This window comes from Taudactylus pleione, unplaced genomic scaffold, assembly GCF_031769625.1.
Source record: "Taudactylus pleione unplaced genomic scaffold, aTauple2 ptg000250l, whole genome shotgun sequence".
NCBI classification, from domain to species: domain Eukaryota; kingdom Metazoa; phylum Chordata; class Amphibia; order Anura; family Myobatrachidae; genus Taudactylus; species Taudactylus pleione.
This window is the reverse complement of record NW_028284652.1, coordinates 2,542,991-2,563,252: the sequence shown is the minus strand read 5'-3', so window position 1 is coordinate 2,563,252 and position 20,262 is coordinate 2,542,991. Positions and strand designations below refer to the sequence as shown.

General features: G+C 44.5%; 1 protein-coding gene and 1 pseudogene across 1 annotated transcript in view; both read right to left on the bottom strand.

The window, feature by feature from the left end:
- The window catches only part of CAPN1 (calpain 1), an 88,214-nt gene that overhangs the window by 27,226 nt on the left and 40,726 nt on the right, over positions 1 to 20,262 (bottom strand). The window contains exons 5-10 of the mRNA XM_088480027.1: positions 18,495 to 18,628; positions 18,141 to 18,309; positions 17,177 to 17,260; positions 16,494 to 16,579; positions 16,317 to 16,388; positions 2,950 to 3,110 (exon numbers count right to left, since the gene is read on the bottom strand). Of these exons, the coding sequence (XP_088336153.1) occupies positions 2,950 to 3,110; positions 16,317 to 16,388; positions 16,494 to 16,579; positions 17,177 to 17,260; positions 18,141 to 18,309; positions 18,495 to 18,628 (706 nt within the window). The remainder of the gene's footprint in view (positions 1 to 2,949; positions 3,111 to 16,316; positions 16,389 to 16,493; positions 16,580 to 17,176; positions 17,261 to 18,140; positions 18,310 to 18,494; positions 18,629 to 20,262) is intronic.
- LOC148515332 (5S ribosomal RNA) lies at positions 609 to 726 on the bottom strand (annotated as a pseudogene).

Here is a 20,262-nt window from a genome sequence, read left to right as displayed (position 1 = left end):
AATAGCAGGCGCTGCAATTGGCGGGACTGTGTCTCGTCAGCACAGCGCTACTAGCCGGGATGTGCACCATCTCAGAACCTCATAACGCGGTGTTATAGTTCAAAATTAAAAGGGGATTGGGCTAGTTCCCATACTGCTAGCAAACCAGCCATCACTATACTCCTGTCACCCAGTGACAGGCATCCCTACCGTTTGCGCTGAAGCACTCCCAGCGTGGGAGGGGGAGGGCATAGGAGACCCACGCTAAAGCACTCCCTACTGCAGGTAGTGCACTAAACTATACTACCTGCGTGCAGGAGATGACAGTAACATTTTCTAAAAAAGAACATGAGCAATAATTAAGAGCTATGAAATGTATGTTCTATAATTACTGTCCTTAGAAGGGAAGCAGGGGGCGCTGGAATACCGCTCTGAGTGTGCAAAGTGTTACACTCCAGTCAGCACTGCTAGCCCCGTTAATAGAACTGCATAAAGCGGAGTAGTTGTAAATCCGGTTTGTGCCAGGAAAACGGGGGAGCATTCAAGGCTCCTGATGCAAAACCCCTCATTAACTAAACATCTCTCCTGCTAGGCCAGAGAGGATTCATGGGAGCACTGATGTTGTTCTAGGCCTACAGCTCCCGGTATTCCCAGGCCGTCTCTATCCAAGTACTAACCAGGCCTGACCCTGCTTAGCTTCCGAGATCAGACAAGATCGGGCGTGTTCAGGGTGGTGTGGCCGTAAGCTGCTATGGCTGGGCGTGACGGTCATACAGCGCTACATTGAGGAGCTGCATTTGGTATAATGTTAAGGCTATTAGCCCTATGCTACAGACTAGCCAAAAGGGAAGCCTGCTCAGCCCCGCCAGGAGCTGCGGGATGAAGCGTCTCCTCCTGAGTTTAGATGAGAGCTGCTAATAGCTAAGGCAGTGCTGCAAGCACAGAGAGTACACACAAACTCCACACAGCAAGGGCCGCGGTGGGATCCGAGCCCACAACGTCAGCGCTGAAAGGCAGCCATGTTATAGCGCAATGATAGCAGAACCGCGCTGCTCTATGTCCAGCAGGTCTGTTGTAGCTTGACTGTGCCTCAGCTGTGTACACTAGCTCGCCTTCTGAAAAGGGAAGACGCAGCGCTCCTGTTATGGAGAATGGCGGTCCTCCGCGCATTCTTAGCACTTGCTGCCTGGGGCACATAGGCTGTACTAATACAGGCAAGAGGGTGCGCGGTGCAACGGAGACTCTCCCACTATCATCGCACCACTTCTCAGCGGTGCAGCGTCTCCTCCTGTAACAAGAGGAGAGTGCAGGTACAGACAGGCCCACAGTAGCGGCTTCTAACGGGCGCGCGGGAGATCAACTCGGCGCCGTTATTTGTGAGCACTAGCGCGTGTATTACAGACAGCCGCTAAGCGGCTCCAAGTGCCCCCGTCAAAGCCGTCGCCGGAGCTTCTACATTACAAGCCCCGGCGCGGCTCAATTATTAGCTTGCCTGCTCCGCTAATGGCGGGCGTTTAGCGCGCCTACCGCGGCTACACCTCCTGTTCCCCATCTGGGGAGAAGGACCCGGACTGCGGACTGTCGGCGCTGCACTGCCTTGCAGGGGGGAGAGCCCGCCTCAACACTGAGCTACAGAGCTCAGTAACAAATGGCACCGCTGAAATGGCGGGCATTAACAGTGACCGCTAGCGGCATGTCACTGAGCCCAGCTAACTTCCACTGCTCCTGCTAATCAGGAGCAGTGGTCATACTTACGGACTGCTGCGGCCGGGATGCTGGGCTGAGGGGGCGGCGTGGAACCCGGACACATGCCGGTGTGAGCAGTGGCGGGTCCTCGCAGGGTCGGATGACTCCATTATGTGCCCCCTCCTTAGGGTCACCGGACACAGGCTGCAGTAGCCGTGTGGTGCCCTTCCCGGCGGCTCCCACATAACAGGCAGACTGCCACAGTAAGCAGCCTGCCAGTCCTCAGTGCTTGTAATAAAAGCTTAAATATAATTAAATGAGAAAGGCTGGAGACAGCCTGATGTGCGACCGGCTCTCTCGGGCACATTCTAAAAACTGGGGCATAGAGGGGGAGGAGCCAGTCACACTTCTAGATTATTTAAAGTGCCATGCTCTGCTCTACCACCGTCTATACCCCACTGTCTTGAACTCCAGTGTCCCCTAGTGGATGAAGGAGAAATAAGAAAATATTAAAGAAATTATAAATATATCTTCTTTGAATTATTCTAATGATTTTTATAGTCAAAACTCTGGAGTAAAAAGTGTATGGCAGGTGAGGCACTGCCTCCCCTGCCTACCTTTTCCGCACATTCCTGATCAAGACTCACCAAATTCCCAGCACTATATACTGCTGTACCTTTGTATAATGCCCACGTGAACCCTCGGGTTCATATATGTATCTGTAAATCTGGCACTGATACTAGCCAGAGCCTCCCCAGCCATTTACTTTACATGCTGGGACAGTATAATAACAGCCACACAAACGCAAACACCCTTATTTAGAGTCTGAGTTTCAACTTTCATTACTTTTATCATGGGTTAGAAGAGTGGCAAGAGGAACAAGCTGGCAAGTCCACTTGTTGTGCAAAATGGATGTAGGTCGCACTGGTTTAAAGCGCCAGTAAATAGGAGAGTACTCTCCCTCAATCACAGACTAAGGGGTCTCCACTATTCTCTGGTAATTATGTGAGAACTCTCCTCCACAGCATAAATATTAAAATTGCTATTTTAAATTAGAATTTAAGCACAGGTATGCGTCCCTTCCAACGGATTTATTTTTCTTCTTTTGTAAATATTAGGTTTATCCGTAACTAGATATAAGCTCTATGATCACTGTGCAAACATAGTAATATAATACTTTAAAATTAAAACATCAATCATAATGTTTCAGCCTACCTAATGTGTGGTCATCTACAATTAACAATATATTGAGAAATGGCTTAGTATTGTAGAAATAGTACTTACCAGGATAGTTTCTGCAACCACCGGCTGTGCTTCCCTTCCTCCAAGACCCATTGTAAACAGTTGTGTTCCACTTGCGATATCGGCGGGCTTTCAGGGAATCAGGGGTGAGATTACAAATCTCAAGGCGCGAGTATTCCCGAAGGAAATCTTGGAAAGACATCCTGAGAGAAAGAAATACTAAAATAAGCAACAGAAACTGAAACAAAAAAAAGCAGAAAACAAAAAGGTTGACTTAGAATAAATCAATCCCATCAGGGAGGAAATTACAACTAGGTACACAAAGCAGTACAAGTGTCATGCCAGCCAAAGACCACTAGCCTAATAATAGCTAATTCTATACATTTGAAATTTAACTCCATCCATTTTTACAAGTAAATCAACCTATATCAGTAGAGACCCAAGTATCTACTAAATACTGACATGTTTATAGTTATTTGCAACCCTGTGTAGCACACAAAGGAGAATATTCAATTGTCAGCGAATTACGGTAGCAGGACATCTAGGGGCGTAACTCGAACTTTGTGAGCCCCATAGCCAAATCATGTAAGAACCCCCCTCCCCCACTGGCACAGAGAGGTGAAAAAAAAAAAAAAAAAACACATTTGCCCCCACGTAAAGATAAAAATATACCCAGCACTGCACGCAGACAAATATATAAGATAATATTAATGGGTATATCACATTTATGAAGAAATGATAACTTGGCTTCAGGAGCAGGCTGTCAGCAGCTGCAGCAGCACAGTTTGTGTCACTCACAGACAGTCACTCCTGTAAACACCGGCGTCACTCCGAAGCCGCTGCCAGCTGTGCCACACGACCCTCCCACTAGCAGTTCTTGTCTGCCACCCAAAGGAGAGACTTGCACCCCAAACCTAACCCTAACCTACCCCCAGGGGTGCTTAAGCCTAACCTCCCCCATCCCCGTAACCTAAACCTAATCTCCCCCTTGGGCCCCTAAAATTAACCCTCCCCCCGCAGCTAATAGCTTACAGGGCCCCGCTAACTTTCGTTCGGGATGCCGGCTGTCGGGATTTCACGTTGTGTAAAGACAGGCGCCTATCTTTAGTCCCATGTCGGGATTCTGACGTCCAACATCCTGGCCGCCGTTACATTAACTACATCCCTTTTTCACACCCATTTCACATTATTTTAGCATCACATAAATTTACTAAAGGGCTATTGGAGTAGAATTCCTCCCGGGCACCTGCACTCTGACCCTGGTCAGATGCTGCATAGAACAGCTGACTGGGGCCACAGTGCAGGATGGGAGACCAGCTGACCGGAGCCTTGGAGGGGACATCACCATGCACCGATGAAAGGAGGTAAGTGAAAGAGCACGGGAGGAGGTATGGCGAGTCGGTCAGCGCATGCAGGTCGGTCAGCTGCAGACGTGATACGCAGGGACTAAACTTTAGCACAAGCTTTGTCCCTGCAGGGGATTTTTTATAAATCCCTGGGATATTGACATTTCAAATGCAGATTGTAGTGAATAGGGTCCAAAGTCTCAGGAATGATTGGAAAAATAAGCACAGGAATCAGGGGACCACATCTCTCCCTCTATATAATAATAATAACTTCTTCCCAAAGCCACTATTCCCTACTATGCCTGCATACATTATACAGGCATGTGGTATGTTTTGTGACTATAAGAGTAGTCACTAATGTCTTTACCCAGAAAGGTGCTCTCGCAGGTGCTAGGTTACTCCATATCTACATCATAATTTGCAAACAGGTATTTCCTATTGTTTACTGTATGTAGTCAAAATGTCAACATCACATTGTCGACATTTATGATGTCAACATTGCTAAAATGTTAACATTGAAAAAGTCAACATGCGTAGAATGTCGACATGTTTACAATGTTGACATATGAAATGCAGACAATCTGCATAGGCCGGCAGTGGAGGGTTAGAGCTAGGCACTAGAGGGAGGGTTAGAGGTTAGCGATACTCAACACTAGATACGCTGGAAGTCCTCATCAGTTGACCGCCAGAACCGGAAGAGATTGCTGGAACCGACGTACCAGGTAAAATCACTGCTAGACCACCTGGACATTTTGTCGACATTCTAATCATATCGGTATTTTATCAGTGTCGACATGAAAATGCGATGTGACCAAAGTACACATTGTGAGCATGTCAACACTATGAAAGTCAACAAGATATACCACAGCCATTTATTACACTGTATTCCATATAAGTTGACGGTGGCATTCTATTGTTTCATATAAGCCTAATGACAGTCTCCACATATGTATTCAGAGACTGAGGGACAGATTTACTAAAGTGAGAGCTTTTGGAAATGGAGATGTTGCCCATAGCAACCAGATTCTACTTAACATTTAACTAGCACCTTCTAAAAGATAATAGCTAGAATCTGATTGGTTGCTATGGGCAACATCTCCACTTCTAAAAGCTCTCACTTTAGTAAATATACCCCTAAGTGTGTATGAATATGGAGATGACTGCACAAAGAATGTAAGGATTGCTTATGTCTAGAAGCTGCATGTTTTATGGATTTCTACAGCTCATTTTCTAGTCCAAACCAGTTTGTATGCAACTGTGTAAAGTCTGTCAGTGAGGGTTATTTCATGCTAGGCGATTGCTCCGCAATGGTTTACAAGATATTCAGTCCTTTCGCCTTTGTACTAGGTAAAGTACACAAATAAGCTTTACTAAAGGTGCAGAAAAAAGTGTAGCGAATGGCTTGTCTGTTTGTATAAATGACATTATAAGCAACACCTTATATATGGCCAGGCCAAAACGTTGATCACGATCTAACAGGAGCTCATTCAGCTCCCGCCGTTAGATCGCGACCACCTTGCTACATCAACTGGGAATACTGGTCTCTGAAGCGATCAGAGGCTAAAGAAGACTGATCGCTTCAGAGGCCAGCATTTCCAATGATGCAGTGTACGGGTGACTTCATGAAGTCACCCACAATGTAAGGAGCCTGCGCGCCTGCTGGATCCAGTTAGATCCGGTCGGTGGCAGTGGCTGTGGGAATAACAGCGGGAGCACTGATGGCGTGGAGTGGTGCCCAGCGTGTAGACAGGTAAGTACTGCACAGAGGAGTGGGGGGCTGTTCTACACTGGGAGGGGGCACCAGTACTGGGGGCACTACTTTAGGGGACACAGCATAAGGGGCACTGCATAATGGGCACAACCACAGGGGGCATTGCATAAGGGGCAATACTACAGGGGGCACTGCATAAGGGACAATACTACAGGGGGCACTGTATAAGGGGCATTACTACAGGGGGCACTGCATAAGGGCATTACTACTGTAGCCAATGGTAAATACCTGGCTTACTTAGAGGACAATGTATATATTTTAGGGATTTATAAGTGTTTATGTAGTTTAATGGTGTATATTTGTATGCTCATGACCTTGAGGGAGCTGTGCGGCACCTCAGTAGTGAGTATACTTTTACGATATGTTAAGATAAATATAAGGTTATTCACATATATGTGAATAAATATGTATTGTTATTCAGTTGGTATATATATATTAATGTAGAGAATGTGAGGGGAACTGGTAGAAGAAAAGAGCAAAGGTAGTGCTTTAGATGTATACCCCTATACTGTATATAGATGGTTCTAGTGTGGCACAAGCGGTCAGCTGACCGTTAGCTCGTGCAGTGAGCGGGAAAAGGGTGGGCGCGCGGCGATAGATTAAAAGTATAAATAGGCTGCGCTAGTGCCGTAGAATCAGAATGCAGTTCCCCCATCCCGTGCCCGCTAGGCTACTCACCAGAGCGCTTGTGAGCAGGAGCGCTGAGTAGCCCTAGTGGAGGCCTTAATATATATATATATATATATATATATATATATATACACACACTTCAACTGAATAACAATACATATTTATTCACATATATGTCCTTTAAGTAAGCCAGGTATTTACCATTGGCTACATCACCGAGGGCATTGCATAAGGACATTGCTACAGTGGGCATTGCATAAGGGACACTATTGTGGGCATTGTGTATAAGGGGCACACTTCTATGGTGTAATGTGAATAAGATTGTTCTACTGTGTAGCGTAATTTGAATTTGAGATACTATGTGTGATTTCAGGGGGGACAGATGCCACACCCCTTGCGGCGAGGTCATGCCCTTTATGAATGGCATGCCCCTTTTTCAGGTTCGATAGATCACAAAAGTTTTTTATCTTTAAAAGTAGATCACAGAGTCCAAAAGTCTGGTCAGCCCTGCCTTATACGAACTAAGCATCGTAAAGGTGGGAGTAACACATACAAAGTAGCTATATCAATATGTTGGGCCTGATTTTGAATTTGGAGTAAAAATGTAACTGTCATGTACTTGTACACTTCTGTTACATCCTAAGGGGTATATTTACTGGAATTGGACGCCAGAAGATCGACAGTGAAGAACCCGACAGGTAAGTATTTAAACTATTACTAACCTAACCCTCCCTTAGGGGTTCCTAACCCTAACCTCCCCCCTAAGTGCCTAACCCCCCCTGTAAGTGCCTAAACCTAACCCCCCCTTCCCCACAGCCTAAACCTAAGTCTCCCGGTGGGGTGCCTAACCCTAACCTCCTACCGGGGGTGCCTAACCCTAACCTCCTACCGGGGGTGCCTAACCCTAACCCCCCTTTCCTTAGCCTAACCCTCCCAGGGGGGTGCCTAGCTCTAAGTCCCCCCCCAGGAGCCCCTAACCTAACCTTCCCTCCCACGGCTGTCCACACCCGGCTTACCTTCGATCAGTATGCCGGGCGTCGTGCTCCCGGCGTAGGTAAAATGACAGGCGTCAGGATTTCGACGCCTGTCATTAGATCCCTGCCGGGATTAGACAGTTGGGAAGCCAGCGGTCGGCATTTCGACTGCATCCCTATTTACTAAAGTGCAAGTTTTTAGAAGTGGACCTGTTGCCCATAGCAACCAATAAGATTCTAGTGATTATATTTTAGAAGGTGCTAGATAAATAAGTAGAATCTGATTGGTTGCTATGGGCAAAAGAGCAATTGCTCAGCGCTAAACACTCAAGCAAAACAAATATAATCGCAGGAGTATAAAAAGAGGCGTTTGCCAACCGCACATAAATATAGCAGAAAAAAAGCCTTATTTTACTTTACTATCTCACTCAAAGTTCTGGGGGAACCAATACTGACCCAGCCACCTGCTTATTTGCCTATTTCTTATTGGAGTTAACCTCAAGCATCCGCTGGGATCAGAGGGTCTCATTCAGACCCGCTCGCGAGCGCAGGACGCTCGCAAGCGGGTCGATAGTACCCAAATGCGCATGTGCACGACGGAGGGAGCTCCGTCGTGCGCATGTGCGAGACCCAGCGAGCGACGGGGTAGCCGTCGCTCGGGGTCTCGCACCAAAGGGGGCATGCTGACGATGGTGAGTGACAGCACGCCCCCTTTGGTGGGCGTGCCGGGGCGTGGCTGCCAGACGGAGGCGTTCCCATGGGAACGCCTACCATCTGGGTCCGGCCCCACTGACATCACTAGTGGTGTCAGTGGGAGTGATTTTGGCTCTGATAGAGCCAAAATCACTCCAGGGCTTGCGGCAGCGAGACCCTACCGCAGGGTCTCGTCGCAAGCCCGATGGTCACGATGGTCTTGACCATCACGACCATCATCATGGACGCTCGCATAAGCTGTGGGTGGTAAACCACAGCTATGCGAGCGTCCAAGAGGCCGCTCCAATTTTAGGCAGGAGGGCCCTGATTCAGAGCGAGCGCTCTGGTCAGAGCGTCCGGCTCTGAATCAGGCCCAGAGACTGCTGCTGCACTGTTTATATGTGCTGCAGACTAAAAAATACAGCCGAGGACCTGACACCGCTGCTGGTAATCAGAGGCCCGGCATAGGCGGCCTAAAGCCCATCACAGCCCGGGTTACGTCCACACACAAACCTAGGACCCCCGCAGTGGATCAGGTGATGTAGTCCGCTGTTCGGGAGAGGGGGATCTAGTGTGATTTATGCTCCTAAATTCAGTGAACTCCATATGCCTAAAGAGTACTGAAAAATATATAGATAAGAAATAAAGGGCAAAGTATTTAGGCCATTACTCTAGTAATTGACTCTTGCGCAGGATACCCCCCATTAATTCAGAAGAATTCTTTGAACAACTACTTTTGTGATAGTCACTGTAGAGGAGATAAAGCTGCAACCTGCCAGTTAGGCTGATAACTTCTAATACCTAATCTCCAACTGAGATAAGCAGCTAGATTTTTTCTGTGGAACATTTCATTACATTTCTTTGATACTTTATTATTTTTTTGCAACACTGTTTTTACCAGGAGCCTGATCAGCTCAATCTTTAACAATGTGTCATGTGATTTAACCACCTGTGATTAGAAGCTCATTTGTACATTCATTTGTATGTTTATATAGGATTCATAAATTGAAACTATTATTTCTATCTTATTATAAATGATGCGACTACCTATATGTTCTATTCAGATTTTTTTTTATATAACTTACATGTTAAAAACAAATAAACAGTATATTTATTACTATATATATATATACACATGTTGTGGATACTTGACAGATATTTTCAGCGCAGTAAAATAAGGCTTTTTTCTGGTTGCTATGGGCAACAACTCCACTTCTAAAAACCTGTACTGTAGTAATTATACCCCTAAAGTCACACATCCACTAGACGATTAAATTGAGCGATTTAATACATTTTCAGATGGCCCTCCTCTAATTCAAATATCCCCATTTAAGTCACTCCTTTTATGTTTAGGTCCCCAGAAGACGCTTTCTTACTCATACTCCTTTATATTGTCTTCTTATCAGAAGGATAGTTTACAACATCTTAGATCAAAGTGGGAGAGAGATATTGGCCTTATAAGTGATACGGAATGGGATAATGCTCTAGAAGCTCCTCGTATTTCCACGACTTCTATAAGATTTCAACAGATTCAACTGTTTATTCTACACCGTACCTATTTAACTCCTGTTCGTTTGCTAAAATTTGGGGGAGAGCATCTGACATATGCCCTAAGTGCAAAATTAGTAGCGGTACTTTCTGGCACCTTCTATGGGATTGTCCGGTGGTTAGCGCTTTTTGGAATAAAGTTCTGAGAGTTTTGTCCAATATACAGGTATTTCTCCCACTTTAGCTACGCCATTGATGTGCTGTTTAGGCTCTTTGGACGATGAGGTAGTGTACAGATATCTTAAGCAATATATTGTCAATATGTGTACACTAGCTAAGGTATGTGTAGCTTGGTCGTGGATGGCTCATACAGGACCAGTTTATAATGCTTGGCTGTCCTTGGTCCGTACCACTGTTGAACATGAAAAACGTGTTTATTTGGCGCAAAGCTGAGAAGTATGAACGTATCTGGAACAGTTGGCTTAAATCCTGTTATGCCCATGCACTGCCTAATGATTGACCGGTATATTATTGCTAAGATAATGTAGTAGATTATTACTTTATTGGAGGTAATGTGCTGTGTGATAAGTTGAGAGAAGAATTTATTGGGATCTAGTTGATTTTGCCAATTTTTCAGGTGATATTTTTGACGATATTCCAATATTTGTATAGTGTGGTATCTATTTCAAATTTGTTTTTTGTTTTTTTTTATGTTTATTGTTTTGGTATACTGAATAATATTGTATATTTTTCATTTTTTATAAGAAATGGATCTGGGTATGCAGTTTGTAGCTCTAGGTTTTATATCCCAGATACTGTTATTTGATTATGTATTTATGTATATAAATATATATATATATATATATATATATATATATATATATATATATATATATATATATATAATTATTATTATTTTTTTATTTATTTTGTTTGGTTATTTGTTAATGTATTTCTATAAACCAATAAAAATTGACTCAATTTAAAAAAAAATAAAAAAAAAATTGATCGATTAAACGATAACAATATCGTTATCGTTCAATAATAGTTTGAAAATCTTTTAAAGATCGCTAAAAAAAAAAGTCGTAAACAACCAGCGCACACTCCCGCTGGTCATTTAGACATCTATCATCGTATAAATATGTTGTAACGTCAGGTTCAACATGTTTGCAGATGATTGACGTGCCTTCACTGAACGACTGCTCGTTCAGTGTAGGCACATCACAGACTGCCAAACGACTGCATGATTACAATGTCGTAATCGTGCAGTCGTTTTGATGTCTGCAAGTGGATGTGTGCCTTAAGACTGCATTATTTGCATCTGAAGCTAACTGCAACTTCATGTGGGACAGGTATGTGGAGCTGTTGTCTTGATGGAAGGGTTTTTTTTTTAAATTGCAGATGAGAGGTAAAAGTGTTTGTTTCAACTATTGAAAAACTTGTATAAAAACAATGAAACAATACTATACAGACATTTTTCTGTTCTCCAAAATGCTGGAAAGACTTTAATTTGCTAAAAAAAAAAAACACTAGCTTGGTATAATTTTTCCACTATTAATAAAAAGTGCAAAAAATTTGAGTAATGGTATAACATACCTTTTTCTTCGAGGTCCATAGGGTCCACAGGATCTACCTTGGGTATATGTAGTTGGAGAGATCCATTGCACCAAACAGCTACAGCTTTAAAGCTCCCAGCATGCACTGGTCCTCCTCCCTATATACCCCGCCCCCAGCCATAGGCATTCAGTTTGTAAACAAGCCCGACGGCAAGAGACAGAAAGTGGAGAAGGAAGTAAAATGTACCCAAGAAACGCTCTCAAAACACCAAGATGGAATTAGTGATAAAAAAGAAAGGAACAGATCCCAAAAGAGGCCAAGTGCGTCAGTATGCGTGCCCTGTGGAACCTATGGACCTCAAATAATAAAAAAAAAAAAAAAAGTTAACTGAGGTATGTTATACCATAACTAATTTTCTTCTTCAGGGTCCACAGGATCTACCTTGGGGACGTTCTAAAGCAGTTCCCTTAAGGGTGGGGACGCTCCTGAGCAGAGAGGAGAATCCGCCGCCCAAAGGAAGCATCCTCGGAGGCAAAAGTATCAAATGCATAGAATTTGATAAAAGTATGGACGGAAGACCAAGTGGCTGCCTTGCACAGCTGTTCAGCCGAGGCGCCATGTCTAACCGCCCACGACGGCCCGACAGACCGAGCAGAATCTGCCGTCACCTTGTTAGGAACAAGGAGATCAGCCTGTATATAGACCTGAGAAATAGTTGTACGCAGCCAGCGATCCAAAGTCTGTTTGCTGTTTGTTTGCTGGCCAGCCTCGTTTGTGAAACCCATATAACACAAAGGGCCGTATTCAATTAGAAGCGAAAAGTCAGTTTCCACGATACTTTTTAGCCAATGACATAATTTTTGCCGGTTTCAACTTATCCCCATATTCAATTTGTCCGACTTTTCACCGGTGCGAAAAGTTTGCGCCTTGTAACCAGCGGAAAAGATTTGGCAATGAATACCCGGCGGAAAAAGTGCAGAATTGGGGTTTTGGGGCACAAACTTGCGGAAACCACCCCGCACCCTTTGGACACCCCCCTTGATGCTAACTGCATCAAAAAGCGCTGAAAAAAACACAAAGGACATCCCAAAAAAGCACTTTGAAAAAGTGGGCGAAAAAGTTCAAAGTGGGGTACAAATTCAAAACTAGCAAAATAGCCTTTTGGGGGGTCTGCAAGTACGGGGGAGGTGTTTTTTGGATTGCAGGTGTTTGCTGAATGTGCGTTTTTGGCGCTTTTTAATGCTTGACTTTAGCAACTTTAAAATATGCTTGCATCCATTTTCATGTACCCCAAATTTGCTGGAACTACTTATTATCCCCCAAAAAGTGTCTAAATGCTTTTCTTCACCACTGTCCCAAATACACTAAATAGCGCCTATTGAGACCATTCAAAGACCCCAAATACCTTCAGCAGGGCTAATCGGGGGTACCCATAGTGAATCTCCATGTCAGAGCATCTTTTGTGTGCGTGCATGTGGCAGGGAACATAGATTGTAAGCTCCGCTGGGGCAGAGACGGATGTGAATGGCCAAATAGTCTCTGTAAAGTGCTGCGGAATATGTGTGCGCTACATAAATAACTGGTAATAAATAAATAAAATAAATAGTACAAATGACTGCTCTATTTTGATGAAAAATCAAATATGGAGAGCAACATGGCAGTGCTGCCAAATCAGAAACTCTGCGAGCTGAGGAGATAGCGAGGAAAAAAAAGTGTCTTCGCTGTCAACCATCTTGAGTCCACCTTATCCAAGGGTTCAAAAGGGGGAGCTTGCAGTGCACTGAGAACCAAGGATAAATCCCATGGTGCTACCGGAGGGACAAACGGAGGTTGAAGTAGGAGAACCCCCTGCAAAACTGTTCTTACATTTGCCAGGGGAGCAATCCTGCTCAGGAACAAAACTGGCAAAGCAGAAACCTGAACTCTCAAAGTAGCCAGGCAAAGATCTAAGTCTAGTCCAGCCTGCAGAAACGCCAGTATTCTTGAGACTTTGAAAACCATAGGGTCATATTTTATGTGGTAACACCAACAAAAATATGTATGGCAAATCCTGTGATAGATGCAGGCTGAAGAAGGCTTCCTTGCCGTCATCACCGTCTGAATCACAGAAGTAGAGAAACCTTTGGCATTTAAGATGGAAGCCTCAAGAGCCACGCCGTCAAAGCCAGCCGAGGTAAATCCGGATATAGGCAGGGACCCTGCACTAGCAAATTCGGTCGTAGAGGCAGTGGAAGTGGACTGTCTACGGATAGACATATCAGATCGGTGAACCAATGTCTCCTGGGCCAGGCAGGAGCTATTAGTATTAACCCACCGCCTTCCTCCTTGAACTTTCTGATGACTCTTGGGAGGAGGGAGACTGGAGGAAACAGGTATGCCAAACTGAAGTCCCACCTCACTGCCAGAGAGTCCACGAAGGCGACTGAGGGGTCCCTCATTCTGGACCCGTACCTGCTGACCTTGTGGTTGTGTCGTGACGCCATGAGGTCTACATCTAATTAGTCCCCATCTGTCCATCAGGAGTTGAAAGACGTCCGGATAAAGAGCCCATTCTCCGGCGTGTTTGTCCTGACGACTTAAGAAGTCTACTTCACAGTTGAGGACTCCTGGGATGAATATTGCAGAGATTGCTGGAAGATGGCATTCTGCCCACAGCAGAATGTTCGCCACTTCCCTCAAGGCTGCCAGACTTCATGTGCCTCCCTGATGGTTGATGTAGGCCACTGTAGTCACATTGTCAGACTGAACCTGGACAGGCCTGCCGTGAAGAAGGTCCTGCGCCAGACTGAGTGCTCTGTGCACTGCACGGAGCTCCAAGATATTTATCGGTAGGTGACTTTCCTGCGTCGTCCACCTTCCCTGAAAGGTGTGATGCCCTGTCACCGCTCCCCATCCTCACAGACTTGCATCTGTGGTGAGGAGTACCCAATTGGGTCCCATAACAGGTGACCCTTGTTTAAATGAGTCGTCTCCAGTTACCAAGCGAGGGAGAGCCAAACCTCTGACGAGATGCGGATCATCTGAGACTTTATCCGATGATACTGACCATCCCAATGAGACAGAATCCATTGCTGCAGGGACCTGGAGTGGAACTGGGCATAAGCCACCATATCGAATGTGGATACCATGAAGCCCAGCACCTGCATTACCAGGTGAAATGACACTTTTTGCTTGCAGAGTAGACTGCGCACACGAGACTGAAGTGCCGCAATCTTGCAAGCTATGCGAGCGGCCAGGAGGCCGTTTTATAAAAAAAAAAAAGAAGACCGGCCCTGATTCAGAGCGAGAGCCAGAGTGATCCTCCTCTGATCCAAACAGTACTTTCCCAACAAAAGGCAATGACTCCAGGGCCTTCTTGGAGCCTGTATCCGCCTTCCAGGTTTTTAGCCAAAGGGTTCTTCAAGCTGCAACCAAAGCTGACGATACCCTAGAAGCTAAGATACGTGCGTCAATGACCACTTCCCCCATATACAGAGCTGCTTCTCGCATCTGACAACAGGGAAAACAGCTGTTCTCTTGTAGGATTAGGCAGGCTATCCTCCAGAGACTTCATCCATTCTTCCATAGCCTTGGCTACCCAGGCTACAGCCATAGCTGGCCTGGTAATAGCACCACATAATGAAAATACTGATTTAAAATAATTATCAAGTTTTCTATCTGTAACCTCTTTTAATGAGGATGCTGCAGAAATGGGTAACAGTGCTCTTGAACAATCCAGTTACATTAGCATCTACTGATGGAGGAACTTCCCATTTGTTACATTCACCAAGTGCAAATGGATATCAAGAGGTTAAATTCCTTGTAGTATGGAAATGATTACTTGGAGTACACCATGCTTCAGACATGAGATTCGTCAGTTCCTCAGCCTGAGGAAAATAATCTTTAGCCACTTTCTAATGCCTAAAGACTGGAGTCTTAGATTTCGGCGTAACCTAATCTTCCTTTATACGGAGGACAGATCTAACCGTTCTCACCAGAGAGGGGACATTCACAGTGACTTGATGGTCTTCTTCTGCTAAGTAAGACCCACAACTCTGAGTATCAGAGTGTGAAGAAAACCTCTTACGCCCCTGCTTTCTTACTGCCACGTCTATTCGCCTGCACCACTTGCTGAGAGGCTATACTCCGACTAGAGTGAGCAGAAGAATCAAACCAACAGGGATTCATAGGGGATAATGTACATAGAAAGATCTAACTGCTGTGGGTATCCCATAGCAGGAGGTCGTGTCAGGAACACATGACGCTGCGGCCCTGTCCACAAAATGCGACAAAACCTGAGACCAAGAAGCCACCCAGGATGGCTATTGTGTTGGTGCAGGTGTACAAGACAGAAAAGGTGGCTGTTTGCAACAGGCACTACACACAACTCATCTTGCACAAAATCTGTTCAGACACGCCTGCAAAACAAGATCTACAGGACTGGACAGGACTGGAGAGGACGCAGGGAAGGCTGGCAGGAATAGGGGGTGGGGGTAGGGGGGTGTACAGGGAAGGGTAAGTAACTAATCTGCCACTGGCAGCCAGTCAGGCATACAGAAACCCAGGCATGGATGGCAGCAGTGTGGATTGAAGTTAGCCAGCAGCAACCAGGGAGAAGAAACAGCGTGGCGGCATTTTGAACACCAGTCACGAGCCAATCACAGCTTGTGGTCTGGCAGCCAATCAGGAGCGGTCGCTGTGGCCACTCCTGATTGGCTGCAGTTTCGCGAGCTGTGATTGGTTCGCAGCTGGTGCCTTATTTGGAATGCTGCCGGTGCAGTTTCTTCTCCCTGGCTGTCGGTGCAATCCACACTGCTGCCATTGAGGGCCGGGACTATAGGCCCGGCAGTCCTACATTGATGGCGATGCTGAGCCTCCCATCCACTCCAGGAGAGCCGACAGGCATTGCTTATATTGTGCTCATTGTCTAGAAAACATTGTGAATCAGTAATACTTGTCTATTTTACTCACCAAAATTCACCATCCTCCATTTTAAGTCTCAGATCTCTCTCTGATGGATCCACACTATTCCACTCATTTGAGCTAGAAAGATAGGTTACAGCATTTAGAAGAGGCCACATGGCTATAGTCTGTGAAAAAGCCAATACCCAAGTATAAAATGTTTGATTTATTGGTCATGTATCTTACTTATCACTCCAGGCACCAGTCCATTCTACCTCGCCCCAGGGGTTCCTCATCCGAATTAGTTTTGTGCTCTGACCTCTGTAGTTGACCTACAGGATAACACAGCATATGACTAAGCTGTAATGGAAATAAAGTGTGCATACTTCTGCACCATACAAAAACAAGAATTAGTTTTGCAGTATAATATGATTTAAGAATGAAAATAGGGCTGGTCAAAGAATATTAAAAGAGTTCCATGGTGGTGATGTTGGGGGGGGGTTGTTCTCTCTGTGAAATACAGATGTGTCCACATACATTTATCCTCCGTGCGATACAAGTCGCATTACACATAACATGTGAGACCCGTCCTACTCGGTCGCACAGAGCATATATAATTGTGCAACTTTTTGCCTTCAAATGAGTCTTATTTGCAAAGTGATGCTTTGAATAGGATGCACAAGCAGCTTCTGCTGATTAAAACGATGTGCAGCATGCCTATATTCTGTGTGCGACTGCGGGTGTATCTGCATTGCGAAATGCTACGTTACAGTGTCAGCGGCCTCGCTGGGAGACAGGTGGCAAGTTGGCCTCTATAAATGTCTCTGCATGTCATTGCTAAGTATAAAATAATTTTAAATAAAACCCAAGCCTACTGGCAAACTTTTTACAAGAAATATAATTATTCTCTGCACTAATTCCATTCTTACCTCTTTGGCTCCAGTTACGGAATATGCATGGCCTTTCACCAGTTTCTTGAACGTTACAGCTTCCATATCAGTTGCACTAGTGATCTAAAATAAAAGAAGCAAAAATGATGGAGAAGATACAAGTAAAAGGAGCATGAAATGAACAGAAATAGGCCAATTCTGATTAAAAAAACAAAAACACAGGCACCACAGTCTCTCCCGCAGTCTTGTTTCTATCAATACCTCCAAATCCGTCATTTTATTACTTCCTCTCTCTCATCTCCAGACTCCTTACGGAACCCCATGGCGATGGAACGCCGTTGCATCTATAATCCTATGGATAAGGGTGTCATATCTCAAATCTATAATTCCATTCTAATCCAGGACTTCCCTGGGATTAAGACTTAGGTACTTCCTTAGGAGAAGACACACCAAATGTACCCCGATACATCAAATCTTTGTTGGAGACAAAGTTTTTCCATGTCTGGTGGACGTTCCCCAATATCACCGCTTCCTGGTTGATGGACCAATCCCCGATATCCTCTATACTCCACCTTCGCTCTCCTCTCACCCCAGCCTCGGTCCTTCTGTGTGCCCAAGCCTGCCAGCTCTCCAAACATGAAAATAAATTAATCTTGCATATCTCTTGAGCTGCTAAATATGAGATTGCTAGATCATGGAAGCAACCACACTCTCCTTCCCGTCAACAGCTCCTCAACCACATCTGGTTTGTGGCCAAAATAGAGTATATAACAAGCCTCCAAAATAACATGGTGGATAGGTTTTACGCAGTTTGGTTACCATGGTATAGGTCTCAAAGTGTGTCCATCCCTGGTCTTTCCTGAACTCTCGTTCTCTACTCCTCCTACCTCTCTCCGTTGTATTTCCTCCCCTTCCCTCTTTTGCCTTGCAACTTTTGATAGATAGTGTTATCTATCCGAGATGATTATTTGTTGGTCACAGAAGATCCCAAGGACTCACTCACATCAATAGAGCAACCCATAAGGGAACCCCTCTCCAAAGCCTTCAAGAGGATAGTATACAGGTCAGCGGGAGGTTTCTTCAGCTCATACCACTCCGTAACTCCTCCTGTAAAGTCTTCAAAACCTTCTGAGGTGCTTCCTCCAGATAGAGCCTCATAACTCCCGTTAGCTCTGCATGGTTTGTATATGGACAAAAAAAGTTGGTTCAATAAAGTTCATTGTGATGGCAGATATAGGTTTAATATTAATACAGAAGTTTCACAAAGGATGAGCCACGTTAAGTAGGTGTTTGCACAGGGAGGAATCGGGAATTAGGAAGGGCACTTGTTTGTGTATTGGATTAGTGGGGCTCATACTTAGCATAGGCTTTTTCCAGCAGTGCACTCCAGAATTCGTTCCCTGCAGCTGAGTGCACAAAAACAAGTTTCCCATCTTTAAATGGAAGCAAGTCATCTATGACGACATCCACCCACTCGCCATACTGCCAAAGCTGTAGACACAATGAGTTACACAGGTAAATACTGTCATTCTTTATATAATTTGATGAATCAACTGTTTATACACAATGTCGCCATATGGATTATGATGTTAAAATATATGGCATAAAGGCGGTGACCATACATTGTCAATGATTTTTCTATGCTTATGTTTGAAATTATGTCAATATGTCCTGGTACCGCTAGGACTAGAAATATTTTAAAAGGTCAGGTTTTCCAGGTAATGCATTGAGAGCTTATATATATTAAAAAAAAAAAAAAAAAAACAGAATATTTAAAAAGTCCCTGCATGGAATCAAACAGAGTGTTGATCAATTGCCAAACTGACATATACAAATAATTGGTGAATATACTGGGCAAAAAACAGCTCGGAGATAAAAGCATACAAGTCAACATTAATATCTGTTGTTTGGAACTACTGCTGTAACCACTAAATCATTGGGGTTGAGTGCAGGACATCCAGTGGCTGGGAGCCATGAATGTATATTATTAAAATTTGGAGCTGAGAAACTGACCCAGCCTGAGTAGCGTATTTTAACAAAAAGTTTGGGAGCAGCAGGTCTAGAAGACAATGTTATTTCTGACAAACGCAAGTCTAAGCCGATAAACGTTTCAAAACTATCATACACATGCAACATAACATATGTCACAAGGTGGGAAGAAAAACATCCAGTAGTATAGTAAAACAGTGGATTGTTTATTCACTGCTGCTTAGCAGACAATTCACAGCCAACATGCAGTCAGGTTTGCCACTCTAGCTTAAAGACAGCATACCATCTGTGGACCATCCAGGTCCTCGCACCCTAATACTAACCACCACCCCCGGCCTATCGCCTGGCAAGCTTGTCCGGCATCAGGAGCACTGTGCTTTGCTTCCAGCAAAGCCGCAAGCCCAGCTCACAGGTGGTGTTGATTGCTTGGTTGGGAAACCTAGCACACTGCAAAACCTGGACTGGACCCGACAACCCGCCTACACCCACGTAATCAAGTGGTGAGTATTGGCTCTGTCTTGCGGCACCGTGGCCTCCCTTCCAAACATACTTCAAAATAATTTTTTTTTTTTTACTGGTAACTACATTAATTAAGATTAAATGGTCCTCTGTAATGCACCATAAGACATTCCAAGCAACAAAACAGCAATTTTACTGATATTTATAGCCATCAAACCAAGAAGTCTGATGTGCACATAAATCAATTTACCCTACATCACTTCTAACCTGTTCCTGAGTTTTCTATAGTAGTTGTAGTATAAAATAATTCACCTGTCTTTCCTTAGTGGTCTATTAACTACAAGATTATTTTTGCAGATGAAGGGCTCAATTTTGATATATTTTACAGTAAAACAATCTGTGATAATAGGTTATGTTTACTTTGTAAGTGAATTCTCCTACAATACATGGCCAAAGGTGCAGCCCTTCTGATTAGTGTGTTTGTCCATTTCAGCTACAGATACATAAATCCAGCATACAGACATATACACTAAATATTCAAACATTAGCAGCAGAACAGGTCATACTGAAAAGCTCAATGAATTCCAACATGGCACTGTCAATGGATGCCACCTTACCAACAAGTCTGTTCATTATATTTCTGCCGTTTTAGAATATCACAAGTCAATTGTAAGTGC